Raw genomic sequence first — 18,904 nt, 5'->3', positions numbered from 1 at the left:
GGTCCTCTCCTTCCAACTGTGGCTTGGCAAAAAGCTTCTCTGGCTGTGGTGTCTGCCCAGGGAGAGTCAACCGTGAATGGCAATCCTAACGCCCCCACATATTCACTTGCTCTGCGATTCCACACCCAGGCAAAACAGCTCACCTCCCTGGGCATTGGTGTCCTCACCTGCACAGTGACCATAATTGTACCTCGTCCCAAGGCTGTGCAAGAGACATAGTTGCTGGGACGATTCTACACAAGGTTCTTGTTGGTGTCAATATCTATCTTGTCAATATTTTATCTCCTGAACCTCCTAAACACCAGGACTGCATGGTGTGGGGCAGGAATGGGGTTTGTTTGACTGCGTTCATAGAGAGGGGAGGCTCTGGTTTAGGACCCCAGGAGCCAAGTGCCATTTCCTGAGACTTGGAATCTAGCAGAAAAGGAGCAAGCATGGCATGCTCAGGAGTTCTGTGGGGGCCTGGGGGACACCAGGTGGAGAGGCGAGTTGTGCATGAGGAACTGGAGTCTCCCAGAAGGTCTGGGCATCATGGGCACAGGGGTCCCTGAAGTCAGAGGAGTGGGTAAGGTCTTCAGGAAGAGTGTAGCAAAGAGCGCCTAAAACCAGCTGTGAGTAACCAGCTGTGAGAAGCAGTAGCTGGAAAGGAAAGAGAGAAACTGGGACATTGCTGTGACACGGGGCACATAGAGCAGCTTCTGCAAGGTGCTGGAGGCAGAACCCGAGGAATGCATTGAGGTAGGAGTCGTAGGGGAGAATCGAACACAGTGCATGTGCAGACAGCTCTTTTAAGCAGGGCCATAAAAGGGAGAAGAAAAGAAAGGTGTTACATGGGAAGGGACATGGGGTCAAGAGAGAGATTTGGAGGGGGTTGGTGATGAGGGGTTTTTTTTGTTTGCTTTTTAATATGCTGCATCATGGGATAGGATTCCTTGATTCCAAGCATCAGAGAACAACTCAGGCTAAGTTGGGCAGAAACTGAAGGTGTTGGAAGCCTGAAGCGAGCTCAGAATGGGATCTAATGTGGAGAGCTAGCCTTTCTCCTTTAGGATGGGAGCCAGGTAACTCCAGACCTCAACAACAGGAGCCACTGCACAGTCTTGCCCTGTCATCACCACAGAAGGAAGGATTCTGGTTGTTTGTCCCTTGCCTCTCAGCTCAAGATTCAAAGTCTCAGGGAAGCAGGAGCTCTTTTGGGTGAGCTCTGGCCACATCCCTTCTGTCCTTGAACAGTAGAGGAATACCTGTCAGAGTGTATCTCTAGGAGTACCTACAGGCTAACAGGATATTTTCCCCAGAAGGAGGAATGGAGTCCAGGTGGCCAGACAGATCCAGTGCACATTGTAACAAATTGAGCACACTTGACAATGGGGGTGGTGGTGGTAAAGGAGCCATAGAGAGGGAGCAGATGACAAACTGGAACAAGTGGGAACCACTGCTCGGGTAAGGTCTCTGTGGGCTGGGATCCAGGACATGTGAAACAGGAGTAGAAACAGCTTCTCCATGTAACCAGAAAGCAAGCAGACATAACAGGAATAGTACCTAAGTAGGTCACTAGGTTTGGAAGTCTATGTTGGATGATTTCTGTTTTCTCTGTGAAATAAAAGGCCAGCTCTTGTGCTGAGACAGAAAGGGGAAGATGGAAAGCTTGGAGGGGGTGAGAAGAGCAGAGGCGGTCATTGCAGAGAGGGAAAGAGCCTCTGTTGGCTAAAGAAATGCAGTAGAGCATCGCCAGGCAGTATTGGGGCCAAGGAAGATTCATGACCAGCACTAATAACCCCCGGAAAGAATCATCAAAGAAAAACAAATTCTAATTAAAACTCACAGTGGAGAAAAAGGGAGTCGGAGATGACAGCATTTTGGAAGCTGGTGACCAGGAGGATACCGCTGAGCCGGCTGGGCCTTCTGCTGTCAGCGGTAAAGACGCTGGCTTACCAAGTCAGCCAAGTTTGGACCCAAGTTGCTTACTCCGACCGTAAATATCGTCATTATGCAATTACATAAATAATTAAATCTAACTCAATTAAATAGCACATGAACGGATGGGCTATGCATAGAAGAATAGTTCTGTTCCTATGAAAACTAGGTTAAACGCTTTGGAAAGTGAGTCACAAAAACTGCTGTCAGTCGAGTGTGGGAACGGCAACTTGAAAAAGAACAGGAGAAAACTATGTAATCTAGAAAATTTCTGAATCAGATTGCTTCCCAGGTGTCTTGAAGTTAACTGACTTGCCTATGAGCCAATCATTTATAGACCTGAACACTGGATAAGAGGGCGAATACTGTAATCTAGAAAAATAAGAGAATTTTTTGAATCTAGCTTCAGGCAGTTGCTAAAGCCAAAAACGTAAATGATGTGGGCACGGCCCTCCTTCACTTGCTCCTTCCCTCTGATTCCCTCTGGCTTAGATTCATTCCTTTTTTTTTTTTTTCAATTTTTTTAAGTTTGTTTATTTTGAGAGAGAAAGCGTAAGCGGGGTAGGGGCAAAGAGAGAATCCCAAGCAGGCTACGTACTGCCAGCACAGAGCCTGATGCAGAGCTCGAACCCACAAACCACAAGAGCCAAAATGAGAGTCAGACATCAACCAACAGCACCATCCAGGTGCCCCACTCTGGGTTAGATTCATTTCTACATAGACTCTCTCCTCTTGTGAAACAAGGGAGCCGGCAGCCCCAAATCTATATCCTCACATCTCTGGATCCACAAACCAAATCTTACTAATCCCGCCTAACAAACCCGGGCCAGAGGGAAAGAGATTTCTGATTGGCCAGCCTGTGTTGTGTGCTCTTCCCAGGACAGTGAGGGCACTCTCCTATGACAGGCAGCCCCTCCAGGGTCACAGAGAGTGGCAGACAGGCAAGATGCTGTTGCCAGACTACAGGGAAAGTGACACTGAGCTGTCCCAAAGCACAGATGGCCACGAGCAGCAGCCTCTCTAGGAGTCTCAAAAAAGGAGCCACTGGGAGCTCAAATGTGTCAGTGTGTCATCAAGGCCTAAGGAAGGGAGCTTTGACTAAATTCAACAGTGTCTGTTTTTCAGATAAGAAAATCCCTAGAGTATGAAGACTCCTGTACCCATGAGATCCATGAGTGAAAAGGCTGTGTCTTTTTGTCTGACAAAAGACACCGACTTCCCAGGACCTGTCATATAATAGATGCTGAAAGAAAGGGAAGGAGGGAAGGAAAGGAGGGAGAGAGGGAGGAGGAAGGAAGGAAAGGAGGGAGGAACTGGTTTTCCAAGATATACCTATTACCTATTACCACCTCAGTTTCATCCACAAACATTTTACTGAGTCCCTAGCAAGGGCCAGGTTTATGCTATGAGCTAGGAATGCAGGCTGTATGGGTGCCTTGACCTCAGAGACTGTGTGCTGGGGCATTCAGGGACAGCAGTGATAGGCACGAGGACAATTAGATCAGAGTGGAAAAAAGGAGACAGAGGGGGCTGGCGCACATAGAGGGGAGGCCCTGTTGTAGACATCTGTTACTTTTTAGGTCCCCACAATCCATAGCCCCACTTCATGTAAGGGAACCCCCCCCCACTATGGAGACTGTAGTCCCCCAATATCTATTCTCCCTTTCTATAGGCATAGAACTGTTCTAGCGGAGAACATGTCTGCCCAGAGCAGAGAGCACATTTCCCAGACACCGAGCCATGAGGCATGCTGTGTGATTGGGCTCTCCAGTGAGATGTTAGCAGGAGCGATGCATGTAGTTTCAGGGTTGTGCCCCTCAGAAAGAACGTGCCTTGTTCTTCTCTCTCCCTTGGTTGGCATGAAGTCAATATTGCCAGGCAATACTGGGTCCCCTGCAAGGTTTGTGATGGGCAATAATGTCCTCCAGAAAGAATCATCAAGGAAAAGTAAGTTTTAATTTGGACTTACAGTTTCAAGAGATAAAAATAGGGTCAAAAAGGCCACAGTATTCTGGATGCTGGTGGCCAGGAGGATACACTGTAGGTGGCCAGGACTTCTGTTCTCAGCGGTCAAGTTAACTGGGGTTAAGCCAGTATGTACCATTCAGAGGAGGGCAAGACCCCAGGGACATCCCTAAAACAGGATAGAGGGGGCCTAAATTTCAACACTAGATAGGTGTCTATCAGCCCTTGACTATTTATGATTGAACTTTGCATGAAAGAGAAATTAGCCAGTAGTGTATTTAAGCTACCATTGGGGGGTGAGGGCTCTCTTACTGAAGGAAAGCCTATATACTAATGGAGACAGAATTTTGTACCTGGAAGAGAGGTACCACAGATAACAAAATTTAAAATGTTATATCACATAGATAGCATTGGTTGGAAGGCTGGAAACCCTTTCTGTAACATGCTGAAGCAGTTGATAAACTGATTCCTCCCATACCCTGGAAAGTTGTCTGCAGCTGTATGAAAATAGTGAAATATTTTGCAATACTAGTGTCTGCTGCCTGCTTCTTGCCACTCTCAGCAAAGCCCTATGTGAGCCAGAAGAATTTGACTAGAGCTAGACAGCATGCAGGCAGAGATGGGAAGGGATACAAGGGGGCTAGGAGGAGCTCTCTTGCTATGGCCACAAACTAAGTCAAAAAGTTTTCTAGAGTTGAAAACTCCAACCACTTCTATACCCCAAACCGAAGCAGATATAGATGTTTTTGAAGAAGTGGTATTAGCAGGAGACAAGACTTTGGACACTAGTCTTTGTCGAGCACTTTCAATGAAGAGTTCTCAGCCTGACACTGACAGCCAGCTCAATGGCGGAGACCAGACCAAGGATGTTGCCTTCCAATCTAAGCTTAATGTCTTTGCTGATGTCAAGTTCAGAAGAGAGGTGGTCAGGTACGGCAGACAGGCTGCTAAATGAAAGACAAGAGCTTTTAGGCTTAAATATTAAATACGTGCTCATGAGACTAGCTGGGAGCAAATAGGCAGAAAAGCCAACTGAGATTTTGAGGGATGTGTATTACCAAAGAAAGCATGAGCCTGGCCAGTACAAAGCCTTCATTGTTGACTCCGTAAAACAACCAGCTCCATAGGGTGAGGTATAGATCTGTTGAATTACTATATTGTACCCCTGAATATAACACTATGTTAATTAAGTGGAATTAAAATTAAAACTTAAAAAAAAAACAGCCACCAAAACCATACCAACAGGAAGTGGGCTGCATAACTGTATAGCCCCAAGAGTTGTACATCTCCAATGCCAGCTTTGGATTCGGCCACAGACGGTAACAGACAAAGAGGGAACCCCCAGGGCCCAGAGGGACAGTCACAGATAAAGGGCTGTCATCCAAGGAATTTGCTCCACTCCCTTCACAATTTCTGCCCCGCAGGATTTGATGATGGCAGCCAATGAGTGGCTTCATTGGGCTCCCATTTTTCCTTCATCTGAATAGGGGTTCCTACTGTGTTACCCTACTCTTACCTGCTGTATATTGGGTATGCTAGGACCATTTGTATATGAGTTTCCATGGCACTGCACTGTGAAGAACCATACCCAGACCTGGCACAGCACTGTCCATGCCCAGATGCTAGTCTAAGAGCTGCGTGCCTGCCCTGGATGCACTCAGGAGAGAGCATTCCAAACTTTGAAGAACGGGACACACTGACATTTGGACGGCTCAAGGAATAGACTGGTATACAGACTGCTAACTGCCCCCTAGCGGTCATGATCTCCTTATATGTTTAAAGAATCCCTGCCCTTTATCTGGCAACATAGAAATGGGGGGGGGTGCATTTCCTGGAAGCTATGTTTGGCCAACTAACTGACCAGTAGAACTGAAGTGGGGAGAGGTGATGTCTTTAACCAGAAGTGGGAGGGTGATCCCTCCTCTTTTCTCTGTTTCCGCTGGCTGGGTGGTAGAGATTATGCAATATCTCAAACCACACAAATACACCATACCTGCTAATACTGAATAGACAAGATAGGAAGAAATCTGGAGTCCCAGGCTGCTTACCTGCAGACAGGTGAGAGAGAAAGAAACTTCCGTCTTGCTTAAGCCAACCTTATTTGAAGTGCCTCTTCCAACAGTTCAACTTATATTCTAAAAATTACTCACCCTCTCCTCTACGCCCATGTGCTTTGGGTGTGTCTCAGAGGAGGAGGATATGACTAGACCCAAGCCAATCGCTGCATCACGTTACTCTGACTCCAGAGATTGTTCAGGATAAGCATGTGTCCCACTTAGAGCCAACGACATGCAATGAAGAATTTCTCATTCTTCATTTCTCTGAAGAAACTCACTCTTTTCCCTAAGGACATATGGGGACTGAAGCCACCATCTCACACAAAACCTGATGCTGGAGCCAACCCAGAGGGTGACACGGTAAATATGGGAAGAGAAGCAATGTCTCAGGTATATCATCTGAGCCTTGAATGCAGTTGAGGCTAAGGCTGGTCTCATTCCATGACTTCTCAACTAAGGAAGCCAATAATTATTGTTTTTGTTTAAACTAGTTTGGGTTAAATTTCCATCCCCTGCTACCAAAAGTGGCCTCAGGGATAGCCGTTAGCCAAGCCGTGGAGTATTAGAGAGGCACATTGGAAGGCAGCTGCCTGAGTTCAGTCATATAAGGCAAGTCAGAGACCACTTGAAGTTTGCTTGGGAAAAAAAATTTGTTATGAGAATACACGTGTATTTGAACTATAATTGGGAAGTCTTTAGAAACTAGGAAGACAGATCCAGAAATAGCCATTGCTCCACTGCTTTCTTCCTGGAGTCTGGGAGTACCATCTTCCTCCTGACTTTCCTCTGCTCCCTGCTCTCTACCAACTAGCACCCTCTCCTGAAGCAGAATTTTTGCTGCTTGAATACCTTGAATCCCCAAGGCCCTAGCTGCTCCTGGTAGCAACTTATGATGCATCATCCTTCTCACTTCTGCCAGCTGCCTCACTCCTGCCATTTTTCCCAACTCCCAGTTCAAACAAGAGAAAGCTGACATACATAGGTCATCTTTAATGCCAAAGGAAAACACAGTCCTGGCCAGCTGATGGATTCAGCACCTAGGTCAGGAGCCCCCTCCCACCCAAAGATCACATGGTCTAAAACATGTCCACCTCTTAGAGCTGTGAGCATGGCAGGTACCACTACTGATGTGTCTTGCAGGTCTACACAGAAATATATTGCCAGTACTCTTTTGACTTTGAGAAGCAGAAACCCAACTCAAATTGGCTGAACCACCCAAAGAACATTGCTTAGGCTCTTGTAAGTCAAGCGTCCAAGGCAATGAGTCTGGCTGAATCTAGGTGTAGGGGATTTCATCAGAACCTGGCACCTCACCATCTCTTTTAGCCAGACTTCCCATACATTACTGGCTCTCAGCAGCTCCTGGATTATATCCTCACATCTATAAGTCTATAGAAAATAATTTAAAGAGTTGAGAACAATGCCAAGTTATTGTATTAGCTATCATTGTTATTATCCCTCGCTACAGTTCCCCCAAAATTCTAGGTTTGAGTTACAGTAAACTAATGAGGGTCACTACCCAGCTCTTAAGCCATCACTGTAGCCCAAGAAATGTGATGCTCTCTGACTGACCAGTTTCAGACCAAGTTGAACTCTGGAGTTAAGAAGTCAGCCCACCCTACCACATAGTCTGAGATTAGGGGAGAACACAAGGGTTTTGTCACAAGAAGAAGCAAGAATAGATTCTGGACAGGCAAAAACAACAGTTGTCCACTTAATCTGCACCTTTGGCTACCCAACACCCACACATATCTTTCATCTCATAACATACCTGTGAAAATATTCTTGCTTAAAATAGTGTAATTATACCATACCACCAAATCCTCTCATACCTACTGCAACAGAAGAAAACAGGGTCTAGATTCTCAATCACTTGCTTCATCCAGCTGCAGGCCCAGAATCTCTGGTAGATGTGTGGTCCTCTCAGAGAGCCCAGAAAGAACTGTACTAAGTGGAGCTCAGAGAACTTACAAAGCAGAACCTGAGGGATGATCTCTTCCAAGTGCCCTCATTGGGGTTAATAAGTTCCAATCAGTCTCCAGTTCATCTGGATTATTCCACTCAAGATTCAAGTTTCAGACTGAGAACATCAGATTGGCCCAATTTGTATCCTGCACCCATCCCTTGACACGAAGAGAGCAGGGCAGACTGCATCTGATGGAACATGGCTTCCGTTACTGTAAGAAGGAAGCAGGCATGAGGGCAAATCTTCATGGTATGTATTTCTATGGCTTGACAAAGTGACAGAGACACTGTTGAAGAGGTAGCTGGTGGGTGGCTGGGTGGCTGGGTTGGTGGGCTCAAATGGCAGCTCCAGATATGCAGTTCTCTCATCGCTAGGAACCTGTGGACTGCCAGTTCTTATCCTGGGGCCACTAACAGCATATTCTGGGGGACCTGGGACACTGTGCCAAATGAGACCTAGGTCTTGGCTCCTCACTGGTCCGATCATAACATTGCCTGAGGACCGGATGGAGGGCTGTTCTTTGCCTCCTTGTGCCAGGATCGGTTAGATGATGCTGCAAATAACAACCTTCATGAAAATATCAGTGGCTTGACTGAACCAAGGTCTGTTTCTCACTCCTGCTTTGTGTTCATCATAGATTGGTAAGAGAACTCTGTTTCTCTCAGGAACCCTCAGCCACTGGAGGCTTCTTGACACCTGCTTTTGCAATCAGCACCTTGATGGAAAGAAGGTGGGGAATTGGGCACCAACTCTCAAAAAGCTTCCAATAGAGAGTGATACATGTCACTTCTGCTCATATTTCATTGGCCAAAGTTAATCACACATCCATGTCTAAGCCCAAGGGGGACTTTGTACCACCTGCTTGAAAAGAGGAAAGCCCGGTACACACTGCACGAATGATAACCACTACCCAATTTCTCTCTCTTCTTCCTTCCCAAAAGAGTCACAGAGGCGCCTGGGTGGCTCAATCAGTTAAGCGTTGGCTTCAGCTCAGGTCATGATCTCGCGATTCATGGGTTCGAGCCCCGCATCAGGCTCTGTGCTGACAGCTAGCTCAGAGCCTGGAGCCTGCTTCAGAATCTGTATCTCCCTCTCTCTCTGACCCTTCCCTCTAGCACTGTCTTTGTCTGTCTCTCAAAAATAAATAAAAAACATTTTTTTAAATGTTTCTTATAAAAAAAAGAGTCATAGTTTTGTCCAGGGTGACAGTGTGCCCAGCTAACTGTACCTTTCCAGACTTCCTTGTAACTAGAGATAGCCATGTGACCTTGTTCTGACCAATGAGATGCAAATGGGAGCCACTGGGAAAGAAAAGGCTGCCATGATGCCTCTGAGCTGCAGCAGCCATGCTGCGAACATAAGGATAGAAACCACACAATAAGGAAGGTGAAGGAAGAGGATGGGGAGCCCGGAATCCTGATGAAATCTCTAGCAGCTGCCTTGTCCCAGCTGCCCGTCTGTGGGCTGCTTGTTACATGCGAATGGTACACCCACATCTCTTTGGTTCATTGACAGCAGGGTTGTCTGGTATTCGTATTCCTTACTCTTTACCCTCCCTGTGTTTGAAATTTCTCAAAACTTCAATTTTTTTCAGTCATGTTCAGTCTTTAACATTCAGATGGTTCACGGTGCAATAGAAAGAACATGGGCTTTGGATCACTCAGTGAAGGCTTCAATTCAAGGGCCAGCCAATTTTCAGTTCTGAGTCCTTGGACAGATAACTGAGGACATATAACGAAGGCTCTTTGAGCCCTAGTTTCCTCATCTGTAAAATGGGAATAAAAATCCTGTGACATAGGCATTTCCCTTACTTACCTCCCGTTATAAGACTGAAAAGGTCAGATGCCCACTTGCTTGACCCCCTTGAAACCGGCTTGGCTACGTATGGGTCTAGCCAATGATGTTTAAGAGTCAATGTGCTTGGAGCTTTCTGATGAAAGGAGAGAAGCACATGAAGAAAACAGCACTATTCGCACATATGTTCCTTCTTTTCTGCCTTTCAACTTGGTGCTAAAACACACCAAGTTTGGTGTCTTACCAGCTTGGTGGTAACTGTCTTACAACGTTAAGGGATACGTGGTAAGATGACAGAGCAGAAGGACACGAGGAGCCTGGGTCTTAGACCATAATCTTCAGAAGCCATCTAACTATAAACTTCTTGTTAATCCTATAGTTCACCAGTCCTAAGACCCACCTTCTTTTTTACATTTAACGCCTCTGACATCAAGTCACATCTTACAGCTGATTTGATAGTAAAGAATTGCTTCATAATTTCTTTTTTTAATGTTTATTTTCGAGACAGAGAGAGACAGAATATGAGCAGGAGAGAGTCCAAGAGAGAGGGAGACACAGAATCCGAAGACAGGCTCCAGGCTCTGAGCTGTCAGCACAGAGCCCAACGCAGGGCTCGAACCCACGAACTGTGAGATCATGACCTCATCTGAAGTCGGACACTTAACCGACTGAGCCACCCAGGCTCCCTGATGTAGATTATTTTAAAGGGATGGTATTTTGTCAGGGGCTCAGTATCTATTTATATTTATTATTTTTTCTACCATGTCCAACTGTAAACGCACACATACACACCTCTAAGAGAGGTACATGCCCAAAAATAAGTTCAGGGTAAGCACTGAGTTACAAATCTAGGCAACAGAGAACTCAAAGCAAATGGCACTCTTGTATCATTTGAGACTTTTGGTTACGAATGGTAGATACCTACTCAAACTGGCTTAAATACAAAAGTGAATATGTTGACTCGCGTAGGGGAAAAGTCTGGTCATGCTCTTGCTTCAGACACAGTCTGATTCAGCTGTTACTAAGACATAGTAATTCCCTCTCTTCCTTGGGCACCGTCTGCTCACCGTCTGATTCTATTTCTCAGTCAGGCTTTTTTTTTGTTTTGGTTAATAAAACTTTGTTGACCCAAACCACACCTACTCATTTACATATTGACTATGGTTGTTTTGTGCTAGAATAACAAGAGTAGTAACTAAGATAACTTGTGGCTCTTAAAGCTTAATATAGACACTATCTGACCCCTTACCTGTAAAAGCTTGCCAACTACTGTAAGAAGTCCTGGTATTCTGTTTGGTTGTGGCCAGATCTATGAAAGACTTGCCTGCCATATTTGTACAGAAATTTAGGCCGGCATCCCTTAGTAGTACCACATCCAATTTTCTGAGGCTATTATAATTTGCAGTGGTAACTGCTTTTATATTTATTTGTTAATCCTATCTGCCTCGGCCCACAGAAAGTATGTAATAAACATTACATGGATTTCAAGAAAATCTTATTAGGCTTATTTCTATCTACAGAATTAAGTTGAAAATTAGTTCCGCGTCATACAAAGCTTTCCATGATTCGGGCCCAGACTTCTTTTTCAATATCATCTACAGCTACTTTCATTCGTACGGAGTCAGGCTCTTTTCTCACGCAAGATTTCCTGGTGACATTCAAGGCCCTCTGGGAGGCCTCTGGCCCTGCATTGTCAGGAAAATTGGCCCCGGTCAGTCTCTGTGCTTGTGTCTCCCTGAACCCATGACTGCAGTAGGAGAGGAAGCTTCAGAGGAATCCCAGACTCCAGGGGACACAAGCCAAGCTTGCAGAGTGGTCCCGTTCAGGTACACATTCTCTGGGCCGCAGGGGGCTATGTCTACTCCCCTGGTCCCTCACGGTAAGGGTCCCCTTCTCAGCCCCAACCTTTGCCAAAGTCCTGTTTCTCCCTTCCGCTCGCTCAGCCTGTCTTTCCCCCAGTTGGGCCAGCTGGGCGGCTGGTTCTCAGCCACCTTTGAAAACCTGCATCTCTGTCTATCACCCCTCTTTGGAGTTTGATAGTGAACTGCTTTGTATCTTAGCCAAAACATCAGTTTCACATCTTGACACGTCAAAATGAAACGTTTTTTTAAGTATTTCCCAACAGCCCCCTGAGAGAGGTCCTCATGTGTCTCATTGGCTAGAACACTGCCACAGGGCCACCCGTAGCTGGAAAGAAGGCTGATCGAGTCAGAACCCAGCAAAGGGGGCCAAGAGCACTGTGAATGGCCCCGACCATTCAGATTCATCCCTGGGCCTGAGTATATTGCTTCCCTGACAAAGTCCAGGTTCTGGGATTAGCAATAAAGCTGGAGAGGGAGGGGGTGGGCATTGGGGGCTGAGGAATAAATTAACTGCTGTTGGCCACAACAGCCCTGACTGATAAGACCCCACCCCTGAGAAGCCAACAATTCTTGGGACAGCTGCAGGACCAGAGGTGACAGTTCAGAAATGACAAGTCTTGCTTCCATCCCTGTCTTCTGCATCATCTGAGGGGCAGTGCTGGTGGTGAGGAGACAGAACAGCTGAGGTCAAGACTGGCCACTCACTTCCTAGCTCAGTGGCCTCAGGCAAGTCATCACCTCCGAGTCTCTCACTTTCTGCCTGAGATGGGAATGAGTCTCAGAGACCTTGCTTGCCCATCCACAGTCTGCCTCAGTTAATGATTAAGACTCTTAATTACGAGTGACAGAAATCACCTTGTATTGGCTTAAGAAAAAAATTTTTTTTAATTTAATTTAATGAACCATCTGGAGACAGATGGCTGCCAGCGCGCTGGGACCAGAAGTCAGACAGCATCGTGAAACCTGCCGCCCTACTCTGTGCTCCTGTGCTGGCTTCTGTCTCAACGCCCTCTTTCACAAAAGTGCTCCCAGCCACCCCAGACTTAGCTCCCTCAGCTCCATGGGGCCTGTGAAAAACAGAGTGTCCATAAACACTGATTCCACAAAAATTCCAGAGAAGAACCTATCACTGTGGCCAGGGAATGAAGCACACTGTGGGGCCTAGCCTGAGTCACGTGCAAGGCCCAAGAACAAGGAAGAGCTGGTGATGCAGGCGAAAGGAAGAGACGGTCTTCCCTCAGCTACCGTGTGAGCAAAGAGGGGGGACAGTAGTTCCTGAGAGAGAAAAGGCAGGCTATTGTTGCCAGTAGAGAGAATAGCTGCCAAGCAGGGGCAGGAAGGAGGGAGAACCAGGCAGGGCAGCAGAGAAAACTGCCGGGAAGCAAAAGTGAGCTATGGGCTCTGGGCTCCATCCTGGGACTCTGAATATGTCCATAGGATGGGACATATTTGAAGCCAACGTGGTGGAGTGGGGGACAAGGTGGGGGCTTCTGACCAGGTAGGAAAAAATAACTTCCTCCAAGCTCCTCAAAAATAGGAAAGTAAGGCCAACATAGTGGAACCAGAGAAAAATCCATGATGCTGATGTGGGGAGAACCCTTCTGCACCTCACAGAGAGGGACCTGGGCTGACCAGGGTGGAATTTACATAACTGTGAACAACACAGCCTTCCACACGCTTCTCTTCTCAGCGTGGCCTTTATCCTGCTCTGGTCTCTCTGTTCCTAGGTGACAAGAGATGACACTTCCTCAGACGGGCTGATTCTTAAGGTTAATTGAAAGTGGCCTTTCTCTTGAATCATCCCTCGCACTGAATTATTAATCACCTGAGGCATTTGCAGGCCTTCAAACACTTGGACTTCCTGCAACCCTCCTTGGGAATGCTTTTACCAATTGAAATATGACTTCCTTTTGGCCATGGCAAAGAGAAGCCCTGTCTGCCACTGTTTCCAGATTTCCCAGCTCCCAGAGACCCAGGGAGGAGTAAGATCTGAAAACAGGAAGCAGGGCCAGGGCTGCAGCTAGACCTGGAGGCCATTGTTATGTGAGCAGGCTCCAGGCCAGCTGGGCTCAGAGCGGCCCACAGGGGATACTGGCCACTGTGCCTGTGGCTTTTAGCCTAGTTCACAGTCACCTCCACAGGAACTAGTCTCCTGGGGCCTTGCTTGGGCCCCTCAGCTGGCCAGTGGGAGAAAAGGAACGAGGGGGTCCAGGACCTGGGTCTGGCTCCACCACTTCCTGGGTGGTCCATGGAATGTTTTATTGTGGTTTCCTCATCTGAAGGAGTGGCGCCGACTCTGCAGGGCTGACACAATGGAAGGCTCAATAGGTCATGTGCACTGAGCCTGCACTGTGATGCCCAAAACATAAGGAGTGGGAAAAAGGTGAGCTTCCCGCCTGACACCTGCTCTCATCTTCCGGTGGAGGAACATACTCAGAACTCAGTGGGCTGGGTGCATGCATTAGGTTCTTGCAAACCGAGCTAGCAACGTGAGTACAGGACCCACCAGCTGGTCTCTAAGTCAAGAGCTCCTGGTGGGCCCCAAAGTGTGGGTCCAGGATGTGTGCAATGTACAGGTAACATTGGCAGAAGCCGGAAGGCAGCTCATCCTGAGGGTGCAAGCCTTTCATCCACCATTCAGCACAGCCCTGACCCCAGAGGCGGATATTGGGACACTGAGCTGAATCACGCCTGGCTCCCTGCCTTCATGAGGTCCTGGTCTGCTGGGGACAGTGCGGTGAGGTAATCGTCACAGACTCTGAGCACTACAGAGGGACAGGAGTGGGGAGGCATCCGGGTGGGTGAGACTGGAGAAGGGAGCCTGTAAGACAAGCTGGGGAGAGGGTCTCAGGGTGAGTCTGAAGAGCAGAGCGGAAGTGGGTGCAGTGCTCCAGGTTAGAGATGGCGAAGACCAGGGAGAAGGTTCTGGTGTTGATGGAGACGGACAGAGGAAGAAGAGCTGGCAGGAGCAAGCCAAGGCTTGGATGTAGGTGGTGAGGAAGGGAGACAGAAAAGAAGCCAGGAAGCCTTGGAAAGGCACAGCCTGGGGCTGGGTGGAGGATGAGCAGCTCTGGACCTGATACTTCTGGACTGGCCACAATGCATTCACTTTTCCAGAAGCACCCACTCACACAAGCTCAGGGCCAACCATGGAGGTGGCTGGGTGTAGATGGGTGCCATGCCCTGTTGGGGGCACCCAGGCCAGGTGGGGCAGCTAGGGGAGGCTCATGCAGCTGGAAAATTATCACGGAAGGAATACATGGGCCTTGCTAGCTGCCTGGTCCCAGCCTTGGGGCCCACTGAGAGCTTTAAGCAGCAGGAGGAGAGAGAATGTAAACCATCCCTTCCCAGAGAGCTCTGTGGACACTGTGGCTCGAACGATGTCCACGTCCTCATTCTTGGAACCTGGGAATGGGTTACATTGCATGGCAAAAGGGACTTCGCACAGGTGAATAAGGTAAAGATCTTGAGATGGGGCAATTATCCTGGATTATCTGGGTGGGCCCCACAAAATCACAAAGATCCTTATAAGAAGGGGGCAGGAAGTTGATGTGAACATGACGAGGATTCTGAGAGGTTAGAAAATACTGCTGCTAGCTTTGAAGATAAAGGAAGCAGTCACATATAGGCAGCTTCTAGTCACTTGGGAAATGATGCCAAGTGGATTTTCCCCCAGCCTCCAGAAGGAATGCAGCCCTGCAGACCCATTTCAGTCTTCTGACTTCAGACTGTAAGAGACTACATTTGTGTTTTTAACCACTACATTTGGGGCCAATTGTTATAGCAACAGGAAACTAACAGACATTCAACTCAGATGTGAGGGCAAAGATGAGGTTTTGAGGCAGACACAGATGCCACTTCCTGACATATCATCAGCCCAGCAGAAGCAAAGGTCAGAGCCCCAGGTCTCCAGACACGCCCGCCAATACGGTTTGCAAGAGGGAAAGGCTGGTGGAGGAAATGCCCTGCCTCCACCAGGCTCCCAGCAGGCTCCCAGCAGGCTTCCGGGGTGGAGTGGAGAGAGATGCCCTACTGGACAGGGATGCAGGGATCCACCTTCTCTCCAGACCCCGGAAAGAAAAGAGTCACCCTTCCTCTTGACCCTGGAAGGTGAGGGGGACCCCAGTTCACCCAGCTTTCCGGCCCGGGGTCAAGCAGGAGCTGCACACTCACAGTCTTGTGGGCTCTCTGTCTTGTCTACTCAGCCTCCTCCCTACCAGGACAGGCACAAGTGCCAGGCTGGAGTGGAGGGCCCAGACTCCTCTTTGGTCAAAACCTTCAAGGCTGTAAAACAAGACACACACACACACACACACACACACACACACACACACACACACACACCGCCAACACACACACACTAATTCCTTAAGGTCCCCATCTCCAGATGCCCCCTCAAGGTCTCAGATGCTCCCACCAGAGTATCCAGCAGAGACGCTACTGAGGCAGGCACCAAGAGGGTGCGCGTCCCCTGATGGAGTGCAGGCCCGGTAGAAGCTGGCAGAGGACCAGAGGGCCCTTACACCAGCCTCCTGTCAAGGAATACGGGTTCCTTTACTAGTCCCGACTGGCACTGGCCGTTGGTCTGGTAATAATCACTACAGGAATATGGGCTATGGGTGTCCAGGGGACCCTGAGTCAGATAATCACCATAGTAGTGGCTGGCACTTCTGTGCACCGCCACCCCCCACCGTAAGGCCAAGTCACCTCCGTTCTAAAACGTGTCCATTACATACTTTAACTCTAGAGGGATTGCTGTTACTAACTCAATTGAGGACAGGGAGCCCAGAGCGCTTTAGGAAATTGTCCCAGCTGGCACAGCTGGCGAGTGAGGAGCCAGAGTAGGAACCCCGGAGGGCCGGCTGCAGAACTCGGGCTCTCCAACGCCTCGTTACTTTGTGTGCTGCGACCGCGGACCTGTGCATTTCAGCGCCGCACCCCTTGCCTCCGCGGCGAGGCAGGCGGCGTGGGGGCCCCGGGACCGCGAGCGAGCCGAGAGTCCTCCCTAGGAGCCGGGCAGACCCCTGGAGCAGGGGTGGCTGCCGGCACGGGGAGAGAGGGGCGCAGCCACAGCCTGCAGAGGATCCGGAAGGTGGAGGCGCACTCCTAGACTCGCTTGTCGCACGTCCAGGCGGCCGGGAGTGAAGGGCCAGGGGCCGAGCCCTCCCTCAGACGCGGCGGCGAAACGTGGCCCTGCGCTCCCGGAGCGGGCGCCCTCGCACCCCACCCGCCCGAGCTGCCCAGCCCCGAGTCCTGCACTATCCGGGCGCTCACCGGCTGCTCCCCCTTCGGTGGGGACCCGGGCCGGGCCCGGGCGGAGCCGCAGCCTCCGGAGGCGGGCTCCCTGCCCCCTGCCGACGTCGCCAAGACCCCGGCGCGACAAGGGACCGCCCCCACCGCGCCGGCCGACGACTCTTTAAAAGCCTGCCCCGCGGCGGCTGGAGGCGCGGAGACCCGTACGCCCCAGCCCGGCGGCCGGCCCGACCAGCGCCATGGCGGGTAAGTGTCCCCCTCCCCACCCGCGCCCCCAGCGCGGCGTCGGGGCCCCTCGGCCGCTTTCCCTCCTCCTCCCCGCCACTCCCCCTTGCTCCGCTGGAGCGCAGCCCGCACCCTACCTGTGGTTCCTAGCGCGGGGTGAGGTCAAGCAGACAGGGAGGCCCGCTACTCAAGGACCGTTGCGGGGCAGGAAGTGGGCTGGGGGTGGGGGGTGGTCTCTCCTTCTCAACACTCCCCTCGGTCCAGACCCCAGAGCCCCGGAAGGAGGTCCGGTCCCTTCTTTGTCCGTGGAAGGAGGCGGGTGCCTGGGAACCAGCGTCCCAGCGCTCTGAGTGGCCCCTGAAAGCCTGTGGATCCCTCCAGGTCCCCACAAATGTAGGGGTACAGGCAGCAAAGGGTATTTGTGTCTCCGTTTCTCACACCCACAGCCCTTCTCCTCACGCACACTCCCATCCTTTCCAGCAGACTCTCCGAAGAGGGTTCACCTGGATAGAGGGTTGAACAAGGGATTGGATTGTAGAGACAGTCACAGAATTCACAAGTGAGCCCGGCCTCTCGGCAGGTTCTAGAACCCAAAAAGATAGGGCTGGGAATGCAAACCAGCACATCACCCCTTCTTGGGCTTTCCTTAAGTACATGAAGCCCACACTCGGGTTTACCCCTGAAGCCTGAACAGGAGCCCAGGGAAGATAAAGGTTCTGGTAAGAGCAGATTTAATCTCTCCTCAGATGCACAAGAAAATGGGTCATTTCAGCCAGAATCTCAAGTTCAGGGCCAGCTGCTTTCCAAGGGACTGGGAAGCCTGCTTCTGTGTCACTCCTTCGGTCCAGCTCAGGGGATGTGGCTGCTGCCCAAATCTTGCCCCCAGCAGGCCAGTGGTGTGACGGGGAGTGGCCTCCCCCAAGCATCACAATCCTGGTGGTCTCTGCCTCCAGAGCAGGTGGCCCTGCTAATTGGGGGCCTCGCTGGGGGACTACTGCTGCTACTGCTATTGATCTGGGTAAGCTGCTGTCTCTGGAAGAGGCTTTGTGCCACGTTCACGTATGAGGAGCTGCTGGGGACCACAGCTGCGCCCAGCACACAAGGGGACAAGCCCTGGCCACCGCACACCGGGACCCAGACAAGCAGGTGAGGCAGGGTGTGAGGCCAAGCAAGCCTTTGTCTCACTTAGGGCCCTCCCTGTGGGGTTTCCCTTGGAGTAGCGGGGCAGGCAGTGGGGGAGGGGCAGGGGGAAGGAAAGTTCTGTTTATGGAGCGCCTCTTCTCTACGATTGGTCACTGTGCTGGGAGCAATCACAAAGAAAGCCCAGAATTATCACCACAAGCCATGAGGCAGGCATGGTGAAGCTCATTTTCCAGATAAAGAAATAGGCTCAGAGGACATAAGTGATGGGTCCAGGGCACACAACTAGTCAGTGGCAGAACAGATATTGGAATCTAGGCAGAGTCAGTCCAGAGGCCATGCTGGCCCCACTGGGACAGGCAGAGGTATTGGTTTCGGGTGGGGGTGGGGGCAGGGGGACAGTGGTGGGGGCCCAGAAAATGGTGTTCTTGCCACCTCCAGCCTTTGGCACTCAACCCCTAGGGGCTGTAGGAGGCCACACCTTCCACCTGCCACCAACATGTTATCTCCCTGCCTTGGGACAGGCCACCAGGTGTGCCATTCGTGGTGCCCCCTTCCCTCCAAGACCGAGACTGGGTACCCCTGCACAATGGAGAGTGGGCTCAGGTCCCACGGGCCCCTTGCCCAGACCCAAAGCTCCTGCCCCACACCTCCAGCAGCAACGTTGGTGAGTGATCCTGCCAGAGCCTGCCTGGTGTAGGGGGACGGGGGGGGGGGGGGGGGGG

General features: G+C 50.2%; 2 protein-coding genes across 3 annotated transcripts in view; one reads left to right on the top strand and one right to left on the bottom strand.

Moving 5' to 3' along the window:
* The window catches only part of GPRIN2 (G protein regulated inducer of neurite outgrowth 2), a 27,829-nt gene extending 10,590 nt beyond the window's left edge, over positions 1-17,239 (bottom strand). The window contains exon 1 of the mRNA XM_029932076.1: positions 17,177-17,239. The gene's annotated coding sequence lies outside the window, so the exon portion shown is untranslated. The remainder of the gene's footprint in view (positions 1-17,176) is intronic.
* SYT15 (synaptotagmin 15) overlaps positions 16,974-18,904 on the top strand; it is a 9,149-nt gene continuing 7,218 nt past the window's right edge. For both annotated transcript variants that reach the window (XM_029932074.1, XM_029932073.1), the window contains exons 1-3: positions 16,974-17,060; positions 17,993-18,185; positions 18,704-18,846. In XM_029932074.1, the coding sequence (XP_029787934.1) occupies positions 17,054-17,060; positions 17,993-18,185; positions 18,704-18,846 (343 nt within the window). In that variant the 5' untranslated portion in view covers positions 16,974-17,053. The remainder of the gene's footprint in view (positions 17,061-17,992; positions 18,186-18,703; positions 18,847-18,904) is intronic.

The sequence above is a fragment of the Suricata suricatta genome, chromosome 2 (assembly GCF_006229205.1).
Source record: "Suricata suricatta isolate VVHF042 chromosome 2, meerkat_22Aug2017_6uvM2_HiC, whole genome shotgun sequence".
Lineage (NCBI taxonomy): Eukaryota > Metazoa > Chordata > Mammalia > Carnivora > Herpestidae > Suricata > Suricata suricatta.
The sequence above is the reverse complement of the archived record's forward strand: the minus strand, read 5'-3'. Positions and strand labels throughout refer to the sequence as shown.